Source organism: Salvelinus fontinalis, chromosome 9 (genome assembly GCF_029448725.1).
Source record: "Salvelinus fontinalis isolate EN_2023a chromosome 9, ASM2944872v1, whole genome shotgun sequence".
Taxonomy (NCBI): domain Eukaryota; kingdom Metazoa; phylum Chordata; class Actinopteri; order Salmoniformes; family Salmonidae; genus Salvelinus; species Salvelinus fontinalis.
In genome coordinates this window covers 5,941,375-5,964,248 of record NC_074673.1, presented here as the reverse complement: position 1 = coordinate 5,964,248, position 22,874 = coordinate 5,941,375, and the positions used below count along the sequence as shown (strand labels likewise).

General features: G+C 43.4%; 1 protein-coding gene across 2 annotated transcripts; it reads left to right on the top strand.

Moving 5' to 3' along the window:
- Positions 1-795: 795 nt before the first annotated feature.
- LOC129861966 (growth arrest-specific protein 2-like) lies at positions 796-19,057 on the top strand. Of its 2 annotated transcripts, XM_055933202.1 has the most exons (3): positions 796-969; positions 11,122-11,229; positions 17,564-19,057. In XM_055933202.1, exons 2-3 carry the CDS (start codon positions 11,215-11,217, stop codon positions 17,771-17,773), a joined length of 225 nt encoding a protein of 74 aa, XP_055789177.1. In that variant the 5' UTR covers positions 796-969; positions 11,122-11,214; the 3' UTR covers positions 17,774-19,057. The 2 variants fall into 2 exon arrangements, with proteins under 2 accessions (XP_055789177.1, XP_055789175.1); XM_055933200.1 differs by lacking the exon at positions 796-969 and having other exon boundaries at positions 11,017-11,229.
- Positions 19,058-22,874: the final 3,817 nt, after the last annotated feature.

Below are 22,874 nucleotides of genomic sequence, written 5' to 3'. Positions count from 1 at the left end.
AGCTGAAAAAAAAAAAATTCGTTTACACATAGCGTCATACCGCCGACTTTTATTTTGAAGGCAAAATGCCGGGCGTCTATGCAGGTGTTGTGAGATCTGACAATCTGTGTCGAACTGCAAAAAGAACACTTGGAACACTAGCGTTTTCATGCAGTTGGGATGGTTGTCCAGTAAATGGAATATTATTGATTTCATTATCATAGCCAAAAAAAAACGACTCCACTGTCCGTTTTTTTTTTATATATAGGAAATGTAAACAAATAATGTCTAGTTTCCATAGTTTCTCTCATGGGAGAATTCCTTTGCTGCATGATTTGGGGTTTAAGAGAGCATAGGAGGGGAATGTGACGTGTTCCTTCAAAATCAATAAAAAGGACATGTATAAATGAAAAAAATACACTCTTCTCTACTACTGTCGCCTACATGTTATTTACAAAAGTATATCCTGGACAAGATCACTTCAGATGGATAGACTTCACAGCTATGCATCTTTATGTGTGTAATCCACTGACATGCAATCAAGAGATCTGTACAGACTTGTGTATGTAAATATTCCAGTATATTAGATTATTTGAAATCTAGCCTATGATCATCTCTTTGTCATCTTGGATTAGCCCTGTTCAGTTAAATAGGCGAGCATTTTTTTTCCACAGATTTGATTTCACCACTCCACCAATCAATAATCAATAGGCGTTTTATTATGTAACGCTGTCAGACTCTTAACCAATCGAATTTCAAAACCCCACCCATGAATACCGCTATGATGAACATGTCAAAGGACAGTGCGTCAGTGTCTATTGGAAGATCATGATCCGACTCCGTTTCGGGGAACCATATTTAATTTAATGTGTATCAGTTAGCCTAATGACATAGTTTCTCCGAGGTTAGGCTACCGGAATCGCACCATGAATACTCAAATTCCGTTTCATTCGGTGGATCCCGGACTCGAACTCTCCTCAACGCAGACAGGTAGGGCTACCACCAACTTCACTTTTAAAGACTTTCTTTTTGGAATAATTATAAAGGGGTTATCTTCCGTTCATTGGCACGGGGATAGCCTTGTTTGTCTGACATACATTTCCCTAATAAAGCGAAGCGACTCTCGGTAGAGTCAACACGTTTCCATTTCTCATGAATTAGATTTCAACCGCTATAATTTCTATGATCATAAATTATTCCGGAGGCACAATGGAGCGCCATGCTATGAATTTGACATTTTACGCACTAGCCTAATAATATACAGTACCAGTCAAAAGTTTGGACACACCTACTCATTCATGTGTTTCTCTTGTTTTCTACTTTGTAGAATATTAGTGAAGACATCAACACTATGAAATCCCACAAATGGAATTATGTCGTAACCAAAAAAAGTGTTAAACACATCAAAATATATTTTAGATTTGAGATTCTTCTAAATAGCCACCCTTTGCCTTGATGACAGCTTTGCACACTCAGCATTCTCTTAACCAACTTCATGAGGGAGTCACCTGGAATGCATTCCAATTAACAGGTGTGCCTTCTTAAAAGTTAATTTGTGGAATTTCTTTCCTTCTTAATGTGTTTGAGCCAATCAGTTGTGTTGTGACAAGGTAGGGGTGGTGTACAGAAGCTAGCCCTTTTTGGTAAGAGACCAAGTCCATATTATGGCAAGAAAAGTTCAAATAAGCAAAGAGAAACGACAGTCCATCATTACGTTAAGACATGAAGGTCAGTCAATCTGGAAAATTTGTACAGTCGCAAAAACCATCAAGTGCTATGATGAAACTGTCTCTCATGAGGACCGCCACAGGAAAGGAAGACCCAGAGATAACTCTGCTGCAGAGAATAATTTCATTAAAGTTAACTGCACCTCCGAAATTGCAGCCCAAATAAATGCTTCACAGAATTCAAGTAACAGACACATCTCAACATCAACTGTTCAGAGGAGACTGCATGAATCAGGCCTTCATGGTCAAATTGCTGCAAAGAAACCACTACTAAAGGACACCAATAAGAAGACTAGATTGAGCCAAGAAACACGAGTAATGGACATTAGAGCGGTGGAAATCTGTCCTTTGGTCTGATAAATCCAAATGTGAGATTTTTGGTTCCAAACAACATGTCTTTGTGAGACGCATAGAAGGTGTACGGATGATCTCTGCACGTGTAGCGATACGCCATCCCATATGGTTTACGCTTAGTGGGACTATCATTTGTTTTTCAACAGGACAATGACCCAACACACCTCCAGACTGTGTAAGTGTAACAGTTCAGTAACTACAGACGCTGGGAGATGGGATGCAAGTACAAGGTGCTGATTTAGTAAATAATAGACACGTTCTTCCAAGACGGCGTAGCAGTGTAGACGTCTTTGTCCTGTCGTGTCCCGTGTCCCTTGTATATATCTTTTTACATATTTTTCTTCGCATATCTTTTAAAAATACTTTCTTAAACCTCAACTTCTAAATACTCTCCTGCAACCCGCCTCACCCAATGTGGCGTGGATCTGCTTTTTTCTAAAGTATTTCTATTTACTTCTGATCTGGAATCCATCTACTGAAGATAGCCAGCTAACTGCCTACCAGCTATCAGTTAGCAAACCATTTCTAGCGGTCATCAGCTAACCTTTAGCTCGGAAAGCTCTCGCTAGTTCGAACAACGTGACTAAAACCAGAGCATAACGGACCTATTTCTCTCCATATCCCCGGATTCCTACCGCAAACTCTGAACATTTTCATCTGGATCTTCGCAACTAGCTAACCACAATCCCGGGTGACCACTCCTGGCTAGCGTTTCCATCCCGGAGCAGGCACCGGAGCAGGCACCAATTAGCCTGAAGCTAATCGGCTAGGGCTCCTGTGCTACCACTGAAGCCCACTCCTGGGCTACAAGACCCGGACCCATTTACTGCCGGTACGGAGCACGGAACCCCGCCTATCCTCTATGACTGGAATACCGACATAATCTGCCCGGGGACTCCAACAGGCCCCTCAGGCGTGACGCCCGCTGAAGGCCCATTCTGCTAACCTACTAGGCCTGTTAGCTACCTAGCGCTACCTGGAACCCTGCTAATTCCACGACTGGTCTATCGACGTCACCGCACGAAGAGGCAAAAACAGACTTCCCCCCCCATCGCGACGTCCCCCAAAGGCTAACTTGCCTGCCCCGGTCTGCTAACTGCTAGCTTATCTTGCAGCTAGCGCAGCCAGGAAGCTAGCACCAGTTAGCAAACACAATTCTACAATTCACAACCTCTCTTTCGCCATCGCTATCCGGCTTGGATTCTCTGTCGACACGACCACGTCTGGTTTGCAGACGTGCCCTCAACCGGTGCCCTCAACCGGCCTCCGTCTGAGCAGACCCCCTCCGTCTGAGCAGACCACCCCCCCGGGCTACTAACTTTAAACGCGTGCTAGCTTAGTGGAGGCCTCACTACTCCATCTACGGCTGCCCCCTGGACACTATGATCACTTGGCTACATAGCTGATGCCTGCTTGACTGTCCATTAATTCACGGTACTCCATTCTGTTTATTTGTGTTTTATCTGTCGGCTCTGTGCCTTAACTCAGGATCTGTGTGTAGTTAATCCGACCCTCTCTGCCCAGTCGTCGCCATTTTTACCTTCTGTTGCTGTGTTAGCTGACTAGCTGCTGTTATCTCACCTGCTGTTTTAGCTAGCTCTCCCAATCATGACCTGCAATCACTTTATGCCTTATTGTATGTCTCTCTCAAATATCAATATGCCTTGCATACTGTTGTTCAGGCTAGTTATCATTGTTTTGGTTTGCAATGGACCCCGTAGTTCCACTCTCCGTACCTCTGATACCTCCTTTGTCCCACCCCCCACACATGCGGTGACCTCACCCATTGAGACCAGCATGTCCAGAGATACAACCTCTCTTATCATCACCCAGTGCCTGGGCTTGCCTCCGCTGTACCCGTGCCCCACCATACCCTGGTCTGCACATTATGCCCAGAATCTATTCTACCACGCCCATAAATCTGCTCCTTTTATTCCTTGTCCCCAACGCTCTAGGCGACCAGTTTTGATAGCCTTTAGCCGCACCCTCATCCTACTACTACTCTGTTCCTCGGGTGATGTGGAGGTAAACCCAGGCCCTGCATGTCCCCAGTCACCCTCATTTGTTGACTTCTGTGATCGAAAAAGCCTTGGCCTCATGCATGTCAACATCAGAAGCCTCCTCCCTAAGTTTGCCTTACTCACCGCTTTAGCACACTCTGCCAACCCTGATGTCCTTGCCGTGTCTGAATCCTGGCTTAGGAAGGCCACCAAAAACTCTGAGATTTCCATACCCAACTATAACACTTTCCGTCAAGATAGAACTGCCAAAGGGGGAGGAGTTGCAATCTACTGCAGAGATAGCCTGCAAAGTTCTGTCATACTTTCCAAGTCTATGCCCAAACAGTTCGAACTTCTAATTTTAAAAATTAATCTCTCCAGAAATAAGTCTCTCACTGTTGCCGCCTGCTACCGACCCCCCTCAGCTCCCAGCTGTGCCCTGGACACCATCTGTGAATTGATCGCTCCCCATCTAGCTTCAGAGTTTGTTCTGTTAGGTGACCTAAACTGGGATATGCTTAACACCCCGGCAGTCCTACAATCTAAGCTTGATGCCCTCAATCTCACACAAATCATCAAGGAACCCACCAGGTACAACCCTAAATCCGTAAACATGGGCACCCTAATAGACATTATCCTGACCAACTTGCCCTCCAAATACACCTCTGCTGTCTTCAATCAAGATCTCAGCGATCACTGCCTCATTGCCTGTATCCGCCACGGGTCCACGGTCAAACGACCACCCCTCATCACTGTCAAACGCTCCCTGAAACACTTCTGCGAGCAGGCCTTTCTAATCGACCTGGCCCGGGTACCCTGGAAGGATATTGACCTCATCCCGTCAGTTGAGGATGCCTGGTCATTCTTTAAAAGTTACTTCCTCACCATATTAGACAAGCATGCTCCGTTCAAAAAATGCAGAACCAAGAACAGATATAGCCCTTGGTTCACTCCAGACCTGACTGCCCTCGACCAGCACAAAAACATCCTGTGGCGAACTGCAATAGCATCGAAGAGCCCCCGTGATATGCAACTGTTCAGGGAAGTCAGGAACCAATACACGCAGTCAGTCAGGAAAGCAAAGGCCAGCTTTTTCAAGCAGAAATTTGCATCCTGTAGCTCTAACTCCAAAAAGTTCTGGGATACTGTAAAGTCCATGGAAAACAAGAGCACCTCCTCCCAGCTGCCCACTGCACTGAGGCTAGATAACACGGTCACCACTGATAAGTCCGTGATAATCGAAAACTTCAACAAACATTTCTCAATGGCTGGCCAAGCCTTCCACCTGGCGACTCCAACCTTGGCCAACAGCCCCGCCCCCCCCGCTGCTACTCGCCCAAGCCTCCCCAGCTTCTCCTTTACCCATATCCAGATAGCAGATGTTCTGAAAGAGCTGGAAAACCTGGACCCATACAAATCAGCTGGGCTTGACAATCTGGACCCCCTATTTCTGAAACTGTCCGCCGCCATTGTCGCACCCCCTATTACCAGCCTGTTCAACCTCCCCTTCGTATCATCTGAGATCCCCAAGGATTGGAAAGCTGCCGCTGTCATCCCCCTCTTCAAAGGGGGAGACACCCTGGACCCAAACTGTTACAGACCTATATCCATCCTGCCCTGCCTAGCTAAGGTCTTCGAAAGCCAAGTCAACAAACAGATCACTGACCATCTCGAATCCCACCGTACCTTCTCCGCTGTGCAATCCGGTTTCCGAGCCGGTCACGGGTGCACCTCAGCCACGCTCAAGGTACTAAACGATATCATAACCGCCATCGATAAAAGACATTACTGTGCAGCCGTCTTCATCGACCTGGCCAAGGCTTTCGACTCTGTCAATCACCATATTCTTATCGGCAGACTCAATAGCCTCGGTTTTTCTAATGACTGCCTTGCCTGGTTCACCAACTACTTTGCAGACAGAGTTCAGTGTGTCAAATCGGAGGGCATGTTGTCCGGTCCTCTGGCAGTCTCTATGGGGGTACCACAGGGTTCAATTCTCGGGCCGACTCTTTTCTCTGTATACATCAATGATGTTGCTCTTGCTGCGGGCGATTCCCTGATCCACCTCTACGCAGACGACACCATTCTGTATACTTCCGGCCCTTCCCTGGACACTGTGCTATCTAACCTCCAAACGAGCTTCAATGCCATACAACACTCCTTCCGTGGCCTCCAACTGCTCTTAAACGCTAGTAAAACCAAATGCATGCTTTTCAACCGCTCGCTGCCTGCACCCGCACGCCCAACTAGCATCACCACCCTGGACGGTTCCGACCTAGAATATGTGGACATCTATAAGTACCTAGGTGTGTGGCTAGACTGCAAACTCTCCTTCCAGACTCATATCAAACATCTCCAATCCAAAATCAAATCTAGAGTCGGCTTTCTATTCCGGAACAAAGCCTCCTTCTCTCACGCCGCCAAACTTACCCTAGTAAAACTGACTATCCTACCGATCCTCGACTTCGGCGATGTCATCTACAAAATAGCTTCCAATACTCTACTCAGCAAACTGGATGCAGTTTATCACAGTGCCATCCGTTTTGTTACTAAAGCACCTTATACGACCCACCACTGCGACCTGTATGCCCTAGTCGGCTGGCCCTCGCTACATGTTCGTCGTCAGACCCACTGGCTCCAGGTCATCTACAAGGCTATGCTAGGTAAAGTGCCGCCTTATCTCAGTTCACTGGTCACGATGGCTACACCCACCCGTAGCACGCGCTCCAGCAGGTGTATCTCACTGATCATCCCTAAAGCCAAAACCTCATTTGGACGCCTTTCCTTCCAGTTCTCTGCTGCCTGCGACTGGAACGAATTGCAAAAATCTCTGAAGTTGGAGACTTTTATCTCCCTCAACAACTTTAAAAATCTGCTATCCGAGCAGCTAACCGATCGCTGCAGCTGTACATAGTCCATCTGTAAACTACCCACCCAATTTACCTACCTCACCCCCATACTGCTTTTATTTATTTACTTTTCTGCTCTTTTGCACACCAGTATCTCTTCTTGCACATGATCATCTGATGATTTATCACTCCAGTGTTAATCTGCTAAATTGTAATTATTCGATTTATTGCCTACCTCATGCCTTTTGCACACATTGTATATAGATTCTCTTTTTTCTACCATGTTATTGACTTGTCTATTGTTTACTCCATGTGTAACTCTGTGTTGTTGTCTGTTCACACTGCTATGCTTTATCTTGGCCAGGTCGCAGTTGCAAATGAGAACTTGTTCTCAACTAGCCTACCTGGTTAAATAAAGGTGAAATAAAATAAAAATAAAATAAAAAACAAAGCAAGAACAGCATCTGGACAAGAGAAACAAAAACAACATCAATGCAGACATGGGAATGAAACTGAGGAAGTGACGGATATTTGACCAAGAAGGAGGGTGATGGAGTGCTGCATCAGATGACCTGGCCTCCACAGTCACCCAACCTCAACCTAATTGGGATGAGTTGGACCGCAGGGTGAAGGAAAAGCAGCCAACAAGTGCTCAGCATATGTGGGAACTCCTTCAAGATTGTAGAAAAAGCATTACAGGTGAAGCTGGTTGAGAGAATGCCAAGAGTGCAAAATTGTCATCAAGGCAAAGAGTGGTTACTTTGATTTGTTTAACACTTTTCTGGTTACTACATGATTCCATATGTGTTATTTCATAGTGTTGATGTCTTCACTATTATTCTACAATGTAGAAATATAGTAAAAATAAAGAAAAACCCTGGAATGAGTAGGTGTGTCCAAATGTTTGACTGGTACTGTACATGCATGTCAATCTATTTCCAATAATAAAAAAATATATAATTTGCCCCTTATTTGACCATGCAAACAGTAATTGGGAAATTGTGTAGACTACATATTTAACCTGTATTTCTCCCCTTAAATATATTCATATGCACTACATTACACTACACAAAATGCAGGGTTGTTTGGATGACTGGTGGTGGCAGGTATTGGGTCAGTCAGTTGGGTTGCTTTCTTCACAAAGAGCATGGTTGGGTTGTTAACGCTAGGTTATTGATGCTGCGTTAATTCTCCCGCCAAATCCAGAAGGTCAAAGTGATGAGGTAAGCTTGTCAATGAGGATTGTTGCAGCTGTTTAGCAAGTCTAGCGTACCGTGCAGCCAGCGCTGAATGGAATTACTTTTTGCTGGACAAATGGGAAAGGCGTTGTGGCTGACCAAAAACGGTGAGTAAAAAGCTAGCTAGCTAACATGACTAATGATCCATTCAGGTTAAATAGACCTAGCTATCATAATTACATATTTTCTCAGTCATTGAGTCATTAAAACTCGTTTTTCAACCACTCCACAAATTTCTTGTTAACAAACTATAGTTTTGGCAAGTCGGTTAGGACATCTACTTTGTGCAAGACACAGGTCATTTTTGTTTACAGACAGATTATTTCATTTATAATTCACTGTATCGCAATTCCAGTGGGTCAGAAGTTCACATACACTAAATTGACTGTGGTTTTTTTAACAGCTTGGAAAATTCCAGAAAATTATGTCATGGCTTTAGAAGCTTCTGATAGGCTAATTGACATCATTTGAGTCAATTAGAGGTGTACCTGTGGATGTATTTCAAGGCCTACCTTCAAACTCGGTGCCTCTTTGCTTGACGTCATGGGAAAATCAAAAGGCGTCAGCCAAGACCTCAGAAAAAAAAATTGTAGACCTCCACAAGTCTGGTTCATCCTTGGGATCAATTTCCAAACGCCCAAAGGTACCACGTTCATCTGTACAAACAATAGTACGCAAGTATAAACACCATGGGACCACGCAGCCGTCATACCGCTCAGGAAGGAGACGCATTCTGTCTCCAAGAGAGGAACGTACTTTGGTGCGAAAAGTGCAAATCAATCCCAGAACAACGGTAAAGGATCTTGTGAAGATGCTGGAGGAAACGGGTACAAAAGTATCTATATCCACAGTAAAACGAGTCCTATATCGACATAACCTGAAAGGCCGCTCAACAAGGAAGAAGCCACTGCTCCAAAACCGCCATAAAAAAGACAGACTACCGCTTGCAACTGCACATGGGGACAAAGATCATACTTTTTGGAAAAATGTCCTCTGGTTTGATGATACAAAAATAGAACTGTTTGGCCATAATGACCATCATTATGTTTGGAGGAAGAAGGGGGAGGCTTGCAAGCCGAAGAACACCATCCCAACCATGAAGCACGGGGGTGGCAGCATCATGTTGTGGGTGTGCTTTGCTGCAGGAGGGACTGGTGCACTTCTCAAAATAGATGGCATCATGAGGATGGAAATTTATGTCAATATATTGAAGCAACATCTCAAGACATCAGTCAGGAAGTTAAAGCTTGGTCACAAATTTTAGTTTTATTGATTTTTTTTTTTTTTCATTGATATCAGTGTTCCCATTCCTCTGTCAAAGATAGTCAACACATTTTTATTTTACCTATATTTAACTACGCAAGTCAGTTAAGAACAAATTCTTATTTTAAATGACGGCCTAGGAACAGGGGGTTAACTGCCTTGTTCAGGGGCAGAATGACAGATTTTCACCTTGTCAGCTCAGGGATTTGATCTTTCAACCTTTTGGTTACTAGTTCAATGCTCTAACCACTAGGCTACCTGCTGCAAATTGGTCTTCCAAATGGACAATGACTCCAAGCATACTTCCAAAGTTGTGGCAAAATGGCTTAAGGAAAATAAAGTCAAGGTATTGGAGTGGCCATCACAAAGCCCTGACCTCAATCCCATAGAAAATTTGTGGGCAGAACTGAAAAAGCGTGTGCGAGCAAGGAGGCCTACAAACCTGACTCAGTTACACCTGCTCTGAATGGGAATGGGCCAAAATTCACCCAACTTATTGTGGGAAGCTTGTGGAAGGCTACCCAAAACGTTTGACCCAAGTTAAACAATTTAAAGGCAATGCTACCAAATACTACATGTTATTTACAGATTGATTACCAGGAATTTATGAGGATTACCAGAAATGTATCAGGATTACCAGGAATTTAGGAGGATTACCAGGAATTTAGGAGGATTACCAGGAATTTATGAGGATTGCCAGGAATTTATGAGGATTACCAGGAATTTAGGAGGATTACCAGGAATTTAGGAGGATTACCAGGAATTTAGGAGGATTACCAGGAATTTAGGAGGATTACCAAGAATTTGAGGATTACCAGGAATTTGAGGATTACCAGGAATGTATGAGGATTACCAGGAATTTATGAGGATTACCAGGAATTTAATAGGATTGCCAGGAATTTAAGAGGATTGCCAGGAATTTAAGAGGATTACCAGGAATTTAGGAGGATTACCAGGAATTTAGGAGGATTACCAGGAATTTAGGAGGATTACCAGGAATTTAGGAGGATTACCAGGAATTTATTAGGATTACCAGGAATTTATGAGGTTTACCAGGAATGTATGAGGATTACCAGGAATGTATCAGGATTACCAGGAATTTAGGAGGATTACCAGGAATTTAGGAGGATTACCAGGAATTTAGGAGGATTACCAGGAATTTAGGAGGTTTACCAGGAATGTATGAGGATTACCAGGAATTTAGGAGGATTACCAGGAATTTATGAGGATTGCCAGGAATTTATGAGGATTACCAGGAATTTATGAGGATTACCAGGAATTTATGAGGATTACCAGGAATTTAGGAGGATTACCAGGAATTTAGGAGGATTACCAGGAATTTATGAGGATTACCAGGAATTTATGAGGATTACCAGGAATGTATGAGGTTTACCAGGAATTTAGGAGGATTACCAGGAATTTAGGAGGATTACCAGGAATTTAGGAGGATTACCAGGAATTTATGAGGATTACCAGGAATGTATGAGGATTACCAGGAATTTAGGAGGATTACCAGGAATTTAGGAGGATTACCAGGAATTTAGGAGGTTTACCAGGAATTTAGGAGGATTACCAGGAATTTAGGAGGTTTACCAGGAATTTAGGAGGATTACCAGGAATTTAGGAGGATTAACATGCATTTTGTGGAGGGTTGTTGGATTGACCTCCGGACTAATCTAATGATGTTTGTTTGTGCATGTGTGCGTCTCAGGTGAAGCATATCTTTGAGGACCCTCCCTGCAAGTGTCCCAATAAGTTCTGTGTGGAGAGACAGGCTCAGGGCCGCTATCGCGTCGGAGAGAAGATGCTCTTCATCCGGGTGTGTGTGCCACCTCCTCGTCTTCTTTTTAACGCACTTTCTCTGACACAAAAAAAACACCTTGTTTTTGTAACATGATTTTTCTAGTTGCACACGGCTCAGCCACGTAGTTAACAGCAGCTGGACTTTAAATTGGGCTTGGACTGTGCCTGCCAAAATATCTTTGACCGAATGTTTTGGGTTCGGTGGGGTCAAATCTGAAGTGTTGAAATCTGGTGTAAATAATTTTGCACATGGCTGGCTTGTACTGTAAGTGATTTACACTGGGGTTGTGGTGTTTCATATTGCTGTGAATATTATATTGATACGGCAGATATGAATACGGATTGTATGCCCGGCTACAGAAATACTTACTTAGGTCCATTGCTCCTCAGTGTCCTCAGGGACCCATAGACCATTGATGACTACAGATGGCTGTTTAATGACAGCCAATTCTGTCCTCATAGCAAACCCACTCTTTCCTTCTTGTTCTGAGATTTGATGAGTCTGGATTTGATGAGTCTGAATTTTATGAGTCTGGATTTTGGCTGACCCACTTTTACCAGGAATTTGTTGTTTATTGACCTTTCACTTTTGGCAGGATTTAAAAAAAAAAAATCCAGGTTGGAGTTATATGAGGTTTTCAGTTTAACAACAATAATGTTTCTCATCTCAATGTGAACTGAGTCACTCACACACACACACACACACACACACACACACACACAGTCACACACACACACACAGTCACACACACACACACACACACACACACACACACACACACACACACACACACACACACACACACACACACACACACACACACAGTCACACACACACACACACAGTCACACACACACACACACAGTCACACACACACACAGTCACACACACACACAGTCACACACACACACACACACAGTCACACACGCACACACACACAGTCACACACGCACACACACACACACACACACACACACACAGTCACACACACACACAGTCACACAGTGCACATTGCAGTGTGTTGATATTTGGACTGCCTGACTGTGTGGATGACAGACGTCCATTGTCTCTGCTGGTAGCAGCTCCTCTGCTGCTGTGAGCCTTCATTTACTGGTGATGCTATTCCAACTATGTCTGTGTCCTGGCCCATAGAGATAGAAAGAGAACTCCTCTTTGTATTATCCATGCTTAAAAAGAAAAATGGTTTATATCCATCTAGACTCCTCTTTCTACCTCTATGGGCCAGCCAGGGTTGATGGGGTTTGGGGGAAAAGAGAGCCCTCAGGATCAACAGGCTTGATAAATAATACATAGGATTGGAATAGCCCTTTTCTAAAACACAAAGATACTTTACGATAATACATATGCAGTTATTGTTGCCAATGAGCTATCGCCCTAATTTGTATTTATTATTAATTGTTTCCTCGTTTACATAAAATATAAATGTTCTTATGTCAAAATATCTTACTGTATACTGTAACGTTCTATTTATTTATTTTATTTAACTAAGGCAAGTCAGTTAAAGAACAAATTCTTATTTACAATAACAGCCTAGGAACTGTCTTGTTCAGGGGCAGAATGACAGATATTTACCTTGTCAGCTCGGGGATTCGATCCAGCAACCTTTCGGTTACTGGCCCAACCCTCTAACCACTAAGCTACCTGCCACCCCTAACTCAAACAGACCTTGCAACAAAAAAATGCCTTGCAAGAATGAAGTCTATTGACAAGTACAGATTGGTGAAGTAGCATTTGGTGCTCTTGGGATCTTGGATTTACAACCAGGATTCACATGTCTTAAAATGCTGTTGAAGGAGGATCTGGACTGTAGGTCAACAAGGGCTGACAATGCGCTCTAGAAGGACCCCTGCTGGTAGCACACAGTATCACCATTTCTGGATGGATAGCTCTTTGAGGAAACACAAATGCAGAATAAGAGAAAGGTTGTATGTTAGCCTGGTTTTAACGTACATGGACCAGTGTTCAGGGTCTAAAATAAACCTTTTGTTCCGATAGTGCCCTCTGCTGTCAAGTAGATATCTTTAAGAAAATATTTTCTACCGTACAGAGAGGGGGAACCCAGACATCTTTTGTACGATAGACGTTTCTTTCAACCATCCATGAGGGTTGCTGAGCAACCAAGGACAAGTCACAACTAAAGGCGAGTCTTGATTCTTCTTTGTCCAATGACTGTTCAATTCCAATAATGAGCTTGTTGGACTCTAGAGTGTTGGATGAAATGACACGTCTGTTGCTGTGTGCTCTCTACATGGGCTGTACATGGGCTCTACATGGGCTGTACATGCTCTCTACATGGGCTGCCTGTTAAGGTGTGAACCTCCATCTCACTCTGGTTCTCAGCTAGCAAAATGGCGGTGGAAAAAGTACTCCAATTATCATACTTGAGTAAAAGTAAAGGTACCTTGATTTGAAAATGACTCAAGTCAAGGTGTCACCCAGTAAAATACTACTTGAGTAAAAGTCTAAAGTATTTGGGTTTTAAATATAAATTAAAGCTATAATGTTACTTATATTAAGTATCAAAAGTAAATGTAATTGCTAAAATCTATTTAAAGCTACAACATGTAACTTTTTTGGGCGACCCACCAAATTCACATAGAAATGTGAGTTCTAGATGTGTCATTCACAATTGAAAGGAAGTCTAAGAAGCGGTAGATATGGTCTATGTGTGCTATTTCTATGCTTCCTGTTCTTACGTTTCGTTTCTGTATATTTTACTTTCGGTTTTGTACTTCAAACAGTTGAAAATACATTATTAATATTTTTTGTTTATGAAAAATATATTTCAAAGCGGTTTTAGATTGTACATTGATTCTCTACACTATACTTGTTTGTTTTGTCACATAAACTGAAATTAGGCAAACTATTAGAATATTAGCAACCAGGAAATGGTGGCGTGATTTCTACATAGTGCACCTTTAAGTATCAAAAGTAAAAGTATAAATCATTTAAAATGACTTATATTAAGCAATCCAGACAGCACAATTATTATATAAAAAAAAAATAATGTGGATAGCCAGGGGCACACTCCAACACTCAGACATAATTTACAAACAAATCATTTTTCTTTCGTGAGTCTGCCAGATCGAGGCAGAATGGATGATCAGGGATGTTCTCTTGATAAATGTGTGAATTTCAAAACATAATTCTGCCCTGCTAAGCATTTAAAATGTAATGACTACTTTTGGGTGTCAGGGGAAATGTATGGAGTAAAAAGTACAGTGCCTTCGGAAAGTATTCAGACCCCTTGACTTTTTCCACATTTCGTTACGTTACAGCCTCATTCTAAAAATGGATTACATTGTTTTTTCCCCTCAATCTACACACAATGCCCCATTATGACGTCACAATACCCCATAATGACGTCACAATACCCCTTAATGACGTCACAATACCCCATAATGACAAAGCAAAACAGGTTTAGATATTTTTGCTACTTTATCCCCCCAAAAAACTGAAATATCACATTTACATAAGTATTCAGACCCTTTACTCAGTACTTTGTTGAAGCACCTTTGGCAGCGATTACAGCCTTGAGTCTTCTTGGGTATGACGCGACAAGCTTGGCACACCTGTATTTGGGGAGTTTCTCCCATTCTTTTCTGCAGATCTTCTCAAGCTCTGTCAGGTTGGATGGGGAGTGTTGTTGCACAGTTATTTTCAGGTCTCTCCAGAGAACCTTGTTTCTCATGGTCTGGGAGTCTTTATGTGCCTTTTGGCAAACTCCAAGTGGGCTGTCGTGCCTTTTACTGAGGAGTGGCTTCCGTCTGGCCACTCTACCATAAGGGCCTGATTGGTGGAGTGCTGCAGAGACTGTTGTCCTTCTGGAAGGTTCTCCCATTTCCACAGAGGAACTATAGCTCTGTCAGAGTGACCATCGGGTTCTTGGCCACCTCCTTGACCAACGCCCTTCTCCCCCGATTTCTTAGTTTGGCTGGGTGGCCAGCTATAGGAAGAGTCTTGGTGGTTCCAAACTTCTTCCATTTAAGAATGATGGAGGCCACTGTGTTCTTGGGGACCTTCAATGCTGCAGACATTTTTTGGTACCCTTCCCCAGATCTGTGCTTTCGCCACAATCCTGCCTTCAACCTCATGGTTTTTGCTGTGACATACACTGTTAGTTGGGGGACCTTATATAGACAGGTGTGTACCTTTCCAAATCATGTCAATTGACCACAGGTGGACTCTAATCAAGTTGATGAAACATCTCATGGATGATCAATGGAAACAGGATGCCCCTGAGCTCAATTTCAAGTCTCATAGCAAAGTGTCTGAATACTTATGTAAATAAGGTATTTCAGTTTTTTGAATACATTATTATCTCTCTCTCTCTCTTTCTCGCTCGCTAGCTAACCGGCCACCAGGACACCTGTTCACACCCAGGCTCCTCTCTCTCTCCTGGATACAGGCCTAGCCGCGGTCTGCCAGCACCATAGAGACATGATTGAAAAGGCCTCTGTGTCAAAAGCCCATAATGTCCCTAGTCACAATGCCTGAGGGGGCACACATTCATGGAACGAGTGTCCCGCCAATGGCCTGTTGATTGATTCTGTTAAAGAGGCTTATAAATGTTTGATGTTGAGAGAGCGAGAGAGAGCGAGAGAGAGAGAGAGAGAATAGAAGAGGACAGGCCATACCACATACCACAGATATCCTATTAAATGATATATGTAATTCTATGGGACACACAATCTAACTTGCTACTTCCATTCAGGAAGTCACTGTCTGTCAAATGGGGCTTTCTGCAGGCACTCATTCCTGCTTGGATTGATTGTGCTCTAAAGACATTCTACTGTAAATGTGATCTCCTTTTGTTTGTCATGTATTTAATAGGATTGATAATGGCAGGATAGCTATGTAGTTTAATGGAATCACAACGTATTGTGGATATGGCAATGGCACCCTTTTTATTTCTCTGTCCCGCTATTTATTTGTGTGGTGTAGATGTTGCCACGGTAACCAACCCAGGAAACGTACAGGAGTACCATGTTAGACGGTAGCAGGTAGCAGGCAGGAGTAGTGTTTACAGTAGTACCACGTTACAGAAGGTAGCAGGCAGGAGTAGTGTTTACAGTAGTACCACGTTACAGAAGGTAGCAGGCAGGAGTAGTGTTTACAGTAGTACCACGTTACAGAAGGTAGCAGACAGGAGTAGTGTTTACAGTAGTACCACGTTACAGAAGGTAGCAGGCAGGAGTAGTGTTTACAGTAGTACCACGTTAGAGAAGGTAGCAGACAGGAGTAGTGTTTACAGTAGTACCACGTTACAGAAGGTAGCAGACAGGAGTAGTGTTTACAGTAGTACCACGTTACAGAAGGTAGCAGACAGGAGTAGTGTTTACAGTAGTACCACGTTACAGAAGGTAGCAGACAGGAGTAGTGTTTACAGTAGTACCACGTTACAGAAGGTAGCAGGCAGGAGTAGTGTTTACAGTAGTACCACGTTACAGAAGGTAGCAGGCAGGAGTAGTGTTTACAGTAATACCACGTTACAGAAGGTAGCAGGCAGGAGTAGTGTTACAGTAGTACCACGTAAGAGAAGGTAGCAGACAGGAGTAGTGTTTACAGTAGTACCACGTTACAGAAGGTAGCAGACAGGAGTAGTGTTTACAGTAGTACCACGTTACAGAAGGCAGCAGGCAGGAGTAGTGTTTACAGTAGTACCACGTTACAGAAGGTAGCAGACAGGAGTAGTGTTTACAGTAGTACCACGTTACAGAAGGTAGCAGGCAGGAGTAGTGTTTACAGTAGTACCACGTTACAGAAGGTAGCAGGCAGGAGTAGTGTTTACAGTAGTACCACGTTACAGAAGGTAGCAGGTGGCAGACAGGAGAGTTGTTGTAATTTAAAAGGTGTGAAGGAAATTAACAGAATATTGCTATATACAATGCAATTATTACAATATTACAATTCATTACAATTTCTTGGTTAAACCACAGCACATGAATTTTTAGTTTTGGAGTCATTTATTAGTGAAAAAGGAATCAAACAAAGCCATTGTATTAGCTGTGAATTACTAGAGATGTCCATCTACTACACTAGGCAAATTAAAATCTGCATCTCAAAGACATTTCCATTGTGATTTTCATTCTTCCCCTCTAATCAAGGTCTGATTTAGTCCTGGGACATCGGGTCAGTGCGATGAATTATCAGGTGGAACAGAACACCAGCAGTACTCTGGACCTCCAGGCTGGGATTTGAATAGCCCCTTTGTACTACACCATGAAATAATATCGTTGTCAGCTAAAGATTTTCCCAGAGTTTTTTTTGGAACGTTTGTGAACACTGACTGGACAATATAGTAATCTTCTTCTTCTTGTTCTCCTAGATGCTACACAACAAGCATGTGATGGTGCGTGTGGGAGGAGGCTGGGAGACCTTTGAGAGCTACCTGTTGAAACACGACCCATGTCGGATGCTCCAGATCTCCAGAGTGGAGGGGAAGACCTTTCCCATGTCCCCCAAGTCACCCAACACCAAGGACCTCACCCCAGACAGCTACTTGGTGGTGGCCGCACACTACCGCAGCAAGAAGTAAAGATGGCCGCCTACTACCGCAACAAGAAGTAAAGATGGCCGCCTACTACCGCAACAAGAAGTTAAGATGGCCACCTACTACCGCAGCAAGAAGTCAACTGGCGCTTCAACCAAGGGGATCAGTTTGAGCAAGGCGAGGATGGTGATGGCCTACTACAGCAACAAGAAGTAAAGATGGCCGCCTACTACCACAACAAGAAGTAAAGATGGCCGCCTACTACCGCAACAAGAAGTAAAGATGGCAGCCTACTACCGCAACAAGAAGTAAAGAAGGCCGCCTACTACCACAACAAGAAGTAAAGATGGCCGCCTACTACCGCAACAAGAAGTAAAGATGGCCGCCTACTACCGCAACAAGAAGTAAAGATGGCCGCCTACTACCACAACAAGAAGTAAAGACATTCATGAGGACCTGAGGAAATGACCTCTTGCCTTTCCCAACTAGCAAAACTGATTGAAATGACAGTGACACAGGGCAAAGCCAGCTGACACTGTCATTCCAACCAGATTCCAACCAGTTGCTTGTACAGTATGTCTTCTAGTTGATGTAAGCCACAGCCGGCCCACCTGAGCTACAGAACAGACAGTGGCCAGCAGGTATATATCTCCTGTCCTAGCGGTCACGGCAAACTAGCGTCACGGTGACGGTTTGATTTGGATTTCTAGCCTTTGAGAATAATCTATGCAATCATTTTGACAATCATTTTTAGTCGGGGATTGAGGCTGGTATATTTGGTTCTAAAAGCATGTTTTCTAATGTTACCTTGTGTGTAATTTGTTTGACTTTTGTCATTCATTCATTTAATAGTGTGAAAGTATAGTATGACTTCTGTAATAATTGATATATTCTGAATAGTGATTGGATATTGGTAAAGCTGAATCTGGACATGTTCCACCAATCATGTTCCTCCTACGGTTCCACGAATCATGTTCCTCCTACGGTTCCACCAATCATGTTCTTCCTACGGTTCCACTAATCATGTTCCTCCTACGGTTCCACCAATCATGTTCCTCCTACGGTTCAACCAATCATGTTCTTCCTACGGTTCTACTAATCATGTTCCTCCTACGGTTCCACCAATCATGTTCTTCCTACGGTTCTACTAATCATGTTCCTCCTACGGTTCCACCAATCATGGAGTTTCTCCTTTCCTTGTTTTCTAAATATGTGTTTATTATGGTGCTGATTATGGATTTCTCTGTAATGTCTATTATGAGTGATTCTCTTTTTTTCACGAGCTAGTTCTGCTCTCCTGTTTTGAAGTTAAAAGCTTTTGATCATTTGTTAAGGAACCTTATTAACATCATTATTGTGAGAAGATTATTTCCGAGGATTAAAGAGACAATCAAATGTAGAATATTTCTTTTTGATTCTTGTGAATGGCAATAGGACTGATCCAGATAACATGTATTGTATGGTCTGTCTACGGTAGATTTGTGTCCATTCAACCTCATCCCCTGGCAAATTGCTAGAGAGCTGGCTGGTGGACAAGACTCGTGTTGATTGCTACTTTACTGACACCTACTGGTATGTTACAGTACTGAAAATGGCCATCCACAACTACAACGTGATGGCTGGCACTGGCTTGTTCCAAGAAGCCTTGCGAAACCACACTAACAGACATGTTATAACATGACATTCAACCAACCGTCAGAGCAACCTCCAATCAAATCTAATCCTCTTTTATTCGCATTTACAAAATAACCTGTTTTACAACAGCATAGAAATTGGAGTCGTTATCCTTCATCAATGTTATTCAGTCACAGAACAAATAGTATATTTTACACACTCTAGCCTATAGTGCTGTGCACTACTTTTGACCAGGACCCCATAGGGTTGTGTTCAAAAGTACACGTGATGACAGGGAATAGGCTGCCATTTGGTAGAGCCTGGAGCACCGACAGATCACTGCTGGGTTACACTACAGATTACAACTATGAACCAACCAGGAACTACTAGAATTCAATGACATCACTTTATTCACACAAACTACTAGAATACATAAACAATCACCAAGACAACACATCGTTTTATAATACAATTTATTGAATTTATTTTAAAAGAGGACGGAACATTAGATTTGAATCATTCAAACAGAATAGGGCCCAGTTTCCCAAAAGCATGTTAAGGATAAATGAATCGTTAGACCCTTCGTAGGAACATCGTACAATTTCCCGAGCGGTTTCACAAAACCATTGTTATTAACGTTGCACTGGAAAACGCTCGTAAATCTGATAAACTACCTCAGACCACTCGGAGAACAGCTAAATGCGTCCGTACATGTTTTTAAAAATATTTTTAATAAACAATCTCCGGTAAAACATGAACCTAGAATCACATGTGTTTTTCCGTCTGTGACCGCCGATAACATCTGAACAAAGTTGACTACAAATACAAAGTTGCCAATGCCTTTGCAATTTATACAAACAAGCGACGAATACAAATATGCTTCTAATGCAAAACGATGACTGTTTTAAAATATAAACAGTAGGCTCTAGGACCATTTTAATCATATTGAAATACATTTAATGTTCAATCAACTGAATTATATTTTGTTACTTGAAGGCTACTGTCTGAAACTAAACCAATTCACCTTGGTGGTGTGCAGACTGGTTTTATATTATTCTTAACGATTTCACACAAAACAGAAAAAAATGCAACAATTTGTCTGTGAAACTATATATACACTGCTCAAAAAAATAAAGGGAACACTTAAACAACACAATGTAACTCCAAGTCAATCACACTTCTGTGAAATCAAACTGTCCACTTAGGAAGCAACACTGATTGACAATAAATTTTACATGCTGTTGTGCAAATGGGATAGACAAAAGGTGGAAATTATAGGCAATTAGTAAGACACCCCCAAAAAAGGAATGGTTCTGCAGGTGGTGACCACAGACCACTTCTCAGTTCCTATGCTTCCTGGCTGATGTTTTGGTCACTTTTGAATGCTGGCGGTGCTTTCACACTAGTGGTAGCATGAGACGGAGTCTACAACCCACACAAGTGGCTCAGGTAGTGCAGTTCATCCAGGACGGCACATCAATGCGAGCTGTGGCAAAAAGGTTTGTTGTGTCTGTCAGCGTAGTGTCCAGAGCATGGAGGCGCTACCAGGAGACAGGCCAGTACATCAGGAGACGTGGAGGCGGCCGTAGGAGGGCAACAACCCAGCAGCAGGACCGCTACCTCTGCCTTTGTGCAAGGAGGTGCACTGCCAGAGCCCTGCAAAATGACCTCCAGCATGCCACAAATGTGCATGTGTCAACATATGGTCTCACAAGGGGTCTGAGGATCTCATCTCGGTACCTAATGGCAGTCAGGCTACCTCTGGCGAGCACATGGAGGGCTGTGCAGCCCCACAAAGAAATGCCACCCCACACCATGACTGACCCACCGCCAAACCGGTCATGCTGGAGGATGTTGCAGGCAGCAGAACGTTCTCCACGGCGTCTCCAGACTCTGTCACGTCTGTCACGTGCTCATGTGCTCAGTGTGAACCTGCTTTCATCTGTGAAGAGCACAGGGCGCCAGTGGCGAATTTGCCAATCTTGGTGTTCTCTGGCAAATGCCAAACGTCCTGCACGGTGTTGGGCTGTAAGCACAACCACCACCTGTGGACGTCGGGCCCTCACACCACCCTCATGGAGTCTGTTTCTGAACGTTTGAGCAAACACATGCACATTTGTGGCCTGCTGGAGATGGTACTCTCCTCAGACAGTCTGCTACACCTGCAAAGTGGTACTCTCCTCAGACAGTCTGTTATACCTGCAAAGTGGTACTCTCCTCAGACAGTCTGTTACACCTGCAAAGTGGTACTCTCCTCAGACAGTCTGTTACACCTGCAAAGTGGTACTCTCTGAGACAATCTGCTGCACCTGCAAAATGGTACTCTCCTCTGAGACAGTCTGCTACACCTGCAAAGTGGTACTCTCCTCTGAGACAGTCTGCTACACCTGCAAAGTGGTACTCTCCTCTCAGGCAGTCTGCTACACCTGCAAAGTGGTAATCCTCTGAGACAGTCTGCTACACCTGCAAAGTGGTACTCTCCTCTGAGACAGCCTGCTACACCTGCAAAGTGGTACTCTCCTCAGACAGTCTGCTACACCTGCAAAGTGGTAATCCTCTGAGACAGTCTGTTACACCTGCAAAGTGGTACTCTCCTCTGACAGTCTGCTACACCTGCAAAGTGGTACTCTCCTTTGAGACAGTCTGCTACACCTGCAAAGTGGTAATCCTCTGAGACAGTCTGTTACACCTGCAAAGTGGTACTCTCCTCAGACAGTCTGCTACACCTGCAAAGTGGTACTCTCCTTTGAGACAGTCTGCTACACCTGGCGGTTCCTGAATAACAGTCTTTATGAACCCATCATAACAGAACCAGTAGAAAGGGAGAATACAGCCTGGTCCAACAATGGGCTGGTTGTTCTCTGAACGTCCTTCTGTAAAAAAAATTGTGAAGAAATAGTTCTTCAAGAAAGATTTTTTTACATTCACAAGCACTTGTGGTAATCTTAGTACAGTAAAACAATGGTTGTCTTCATTGAGTAGCCAAGCTATCGGTCAATCCACAGACATCTTGGATATCTCAGTTACAATCACATGCTTCTGAAACTTCACAAGAGATAAAACTAAGGTGATGAAAATCAAGAGGATTTAGGCTGCTTCTCCATTCAATTAGAATTCTAAAAGTTATTAGTAAGACAAGAGAGATTCAATATCTCCCAGATAAAAGCACAGATTTGCAGGACACAGCCTGTCTGAAAGCATAATATCTCTTATCCACCTTTATGTTTGGATGTTCAGGGAATACAAGATAAATGATACTTAAAGGTTGATTTAAATTGGTAGATAAGTGATTTGGCATTGTTGGGCTCCCGAGCGGCACAGCGGTCTAAGGCACTGCATCTCAGTGCTAGAGGCGTCACTACAGACACCCTGGATTGATTCCAGTCTGTATCACAACCGGCCGTGATTGGGAGTCCCGTAGTGCGGTGCACAATTGGCTCAGTGTCGTCCGGGTTTGGCCCGGTCGGTAGGCTGTCGTTGTAAATAAGAATTTGTTCTTAACTGACTTGCCTAGTTAAATAAATGAGTTGAG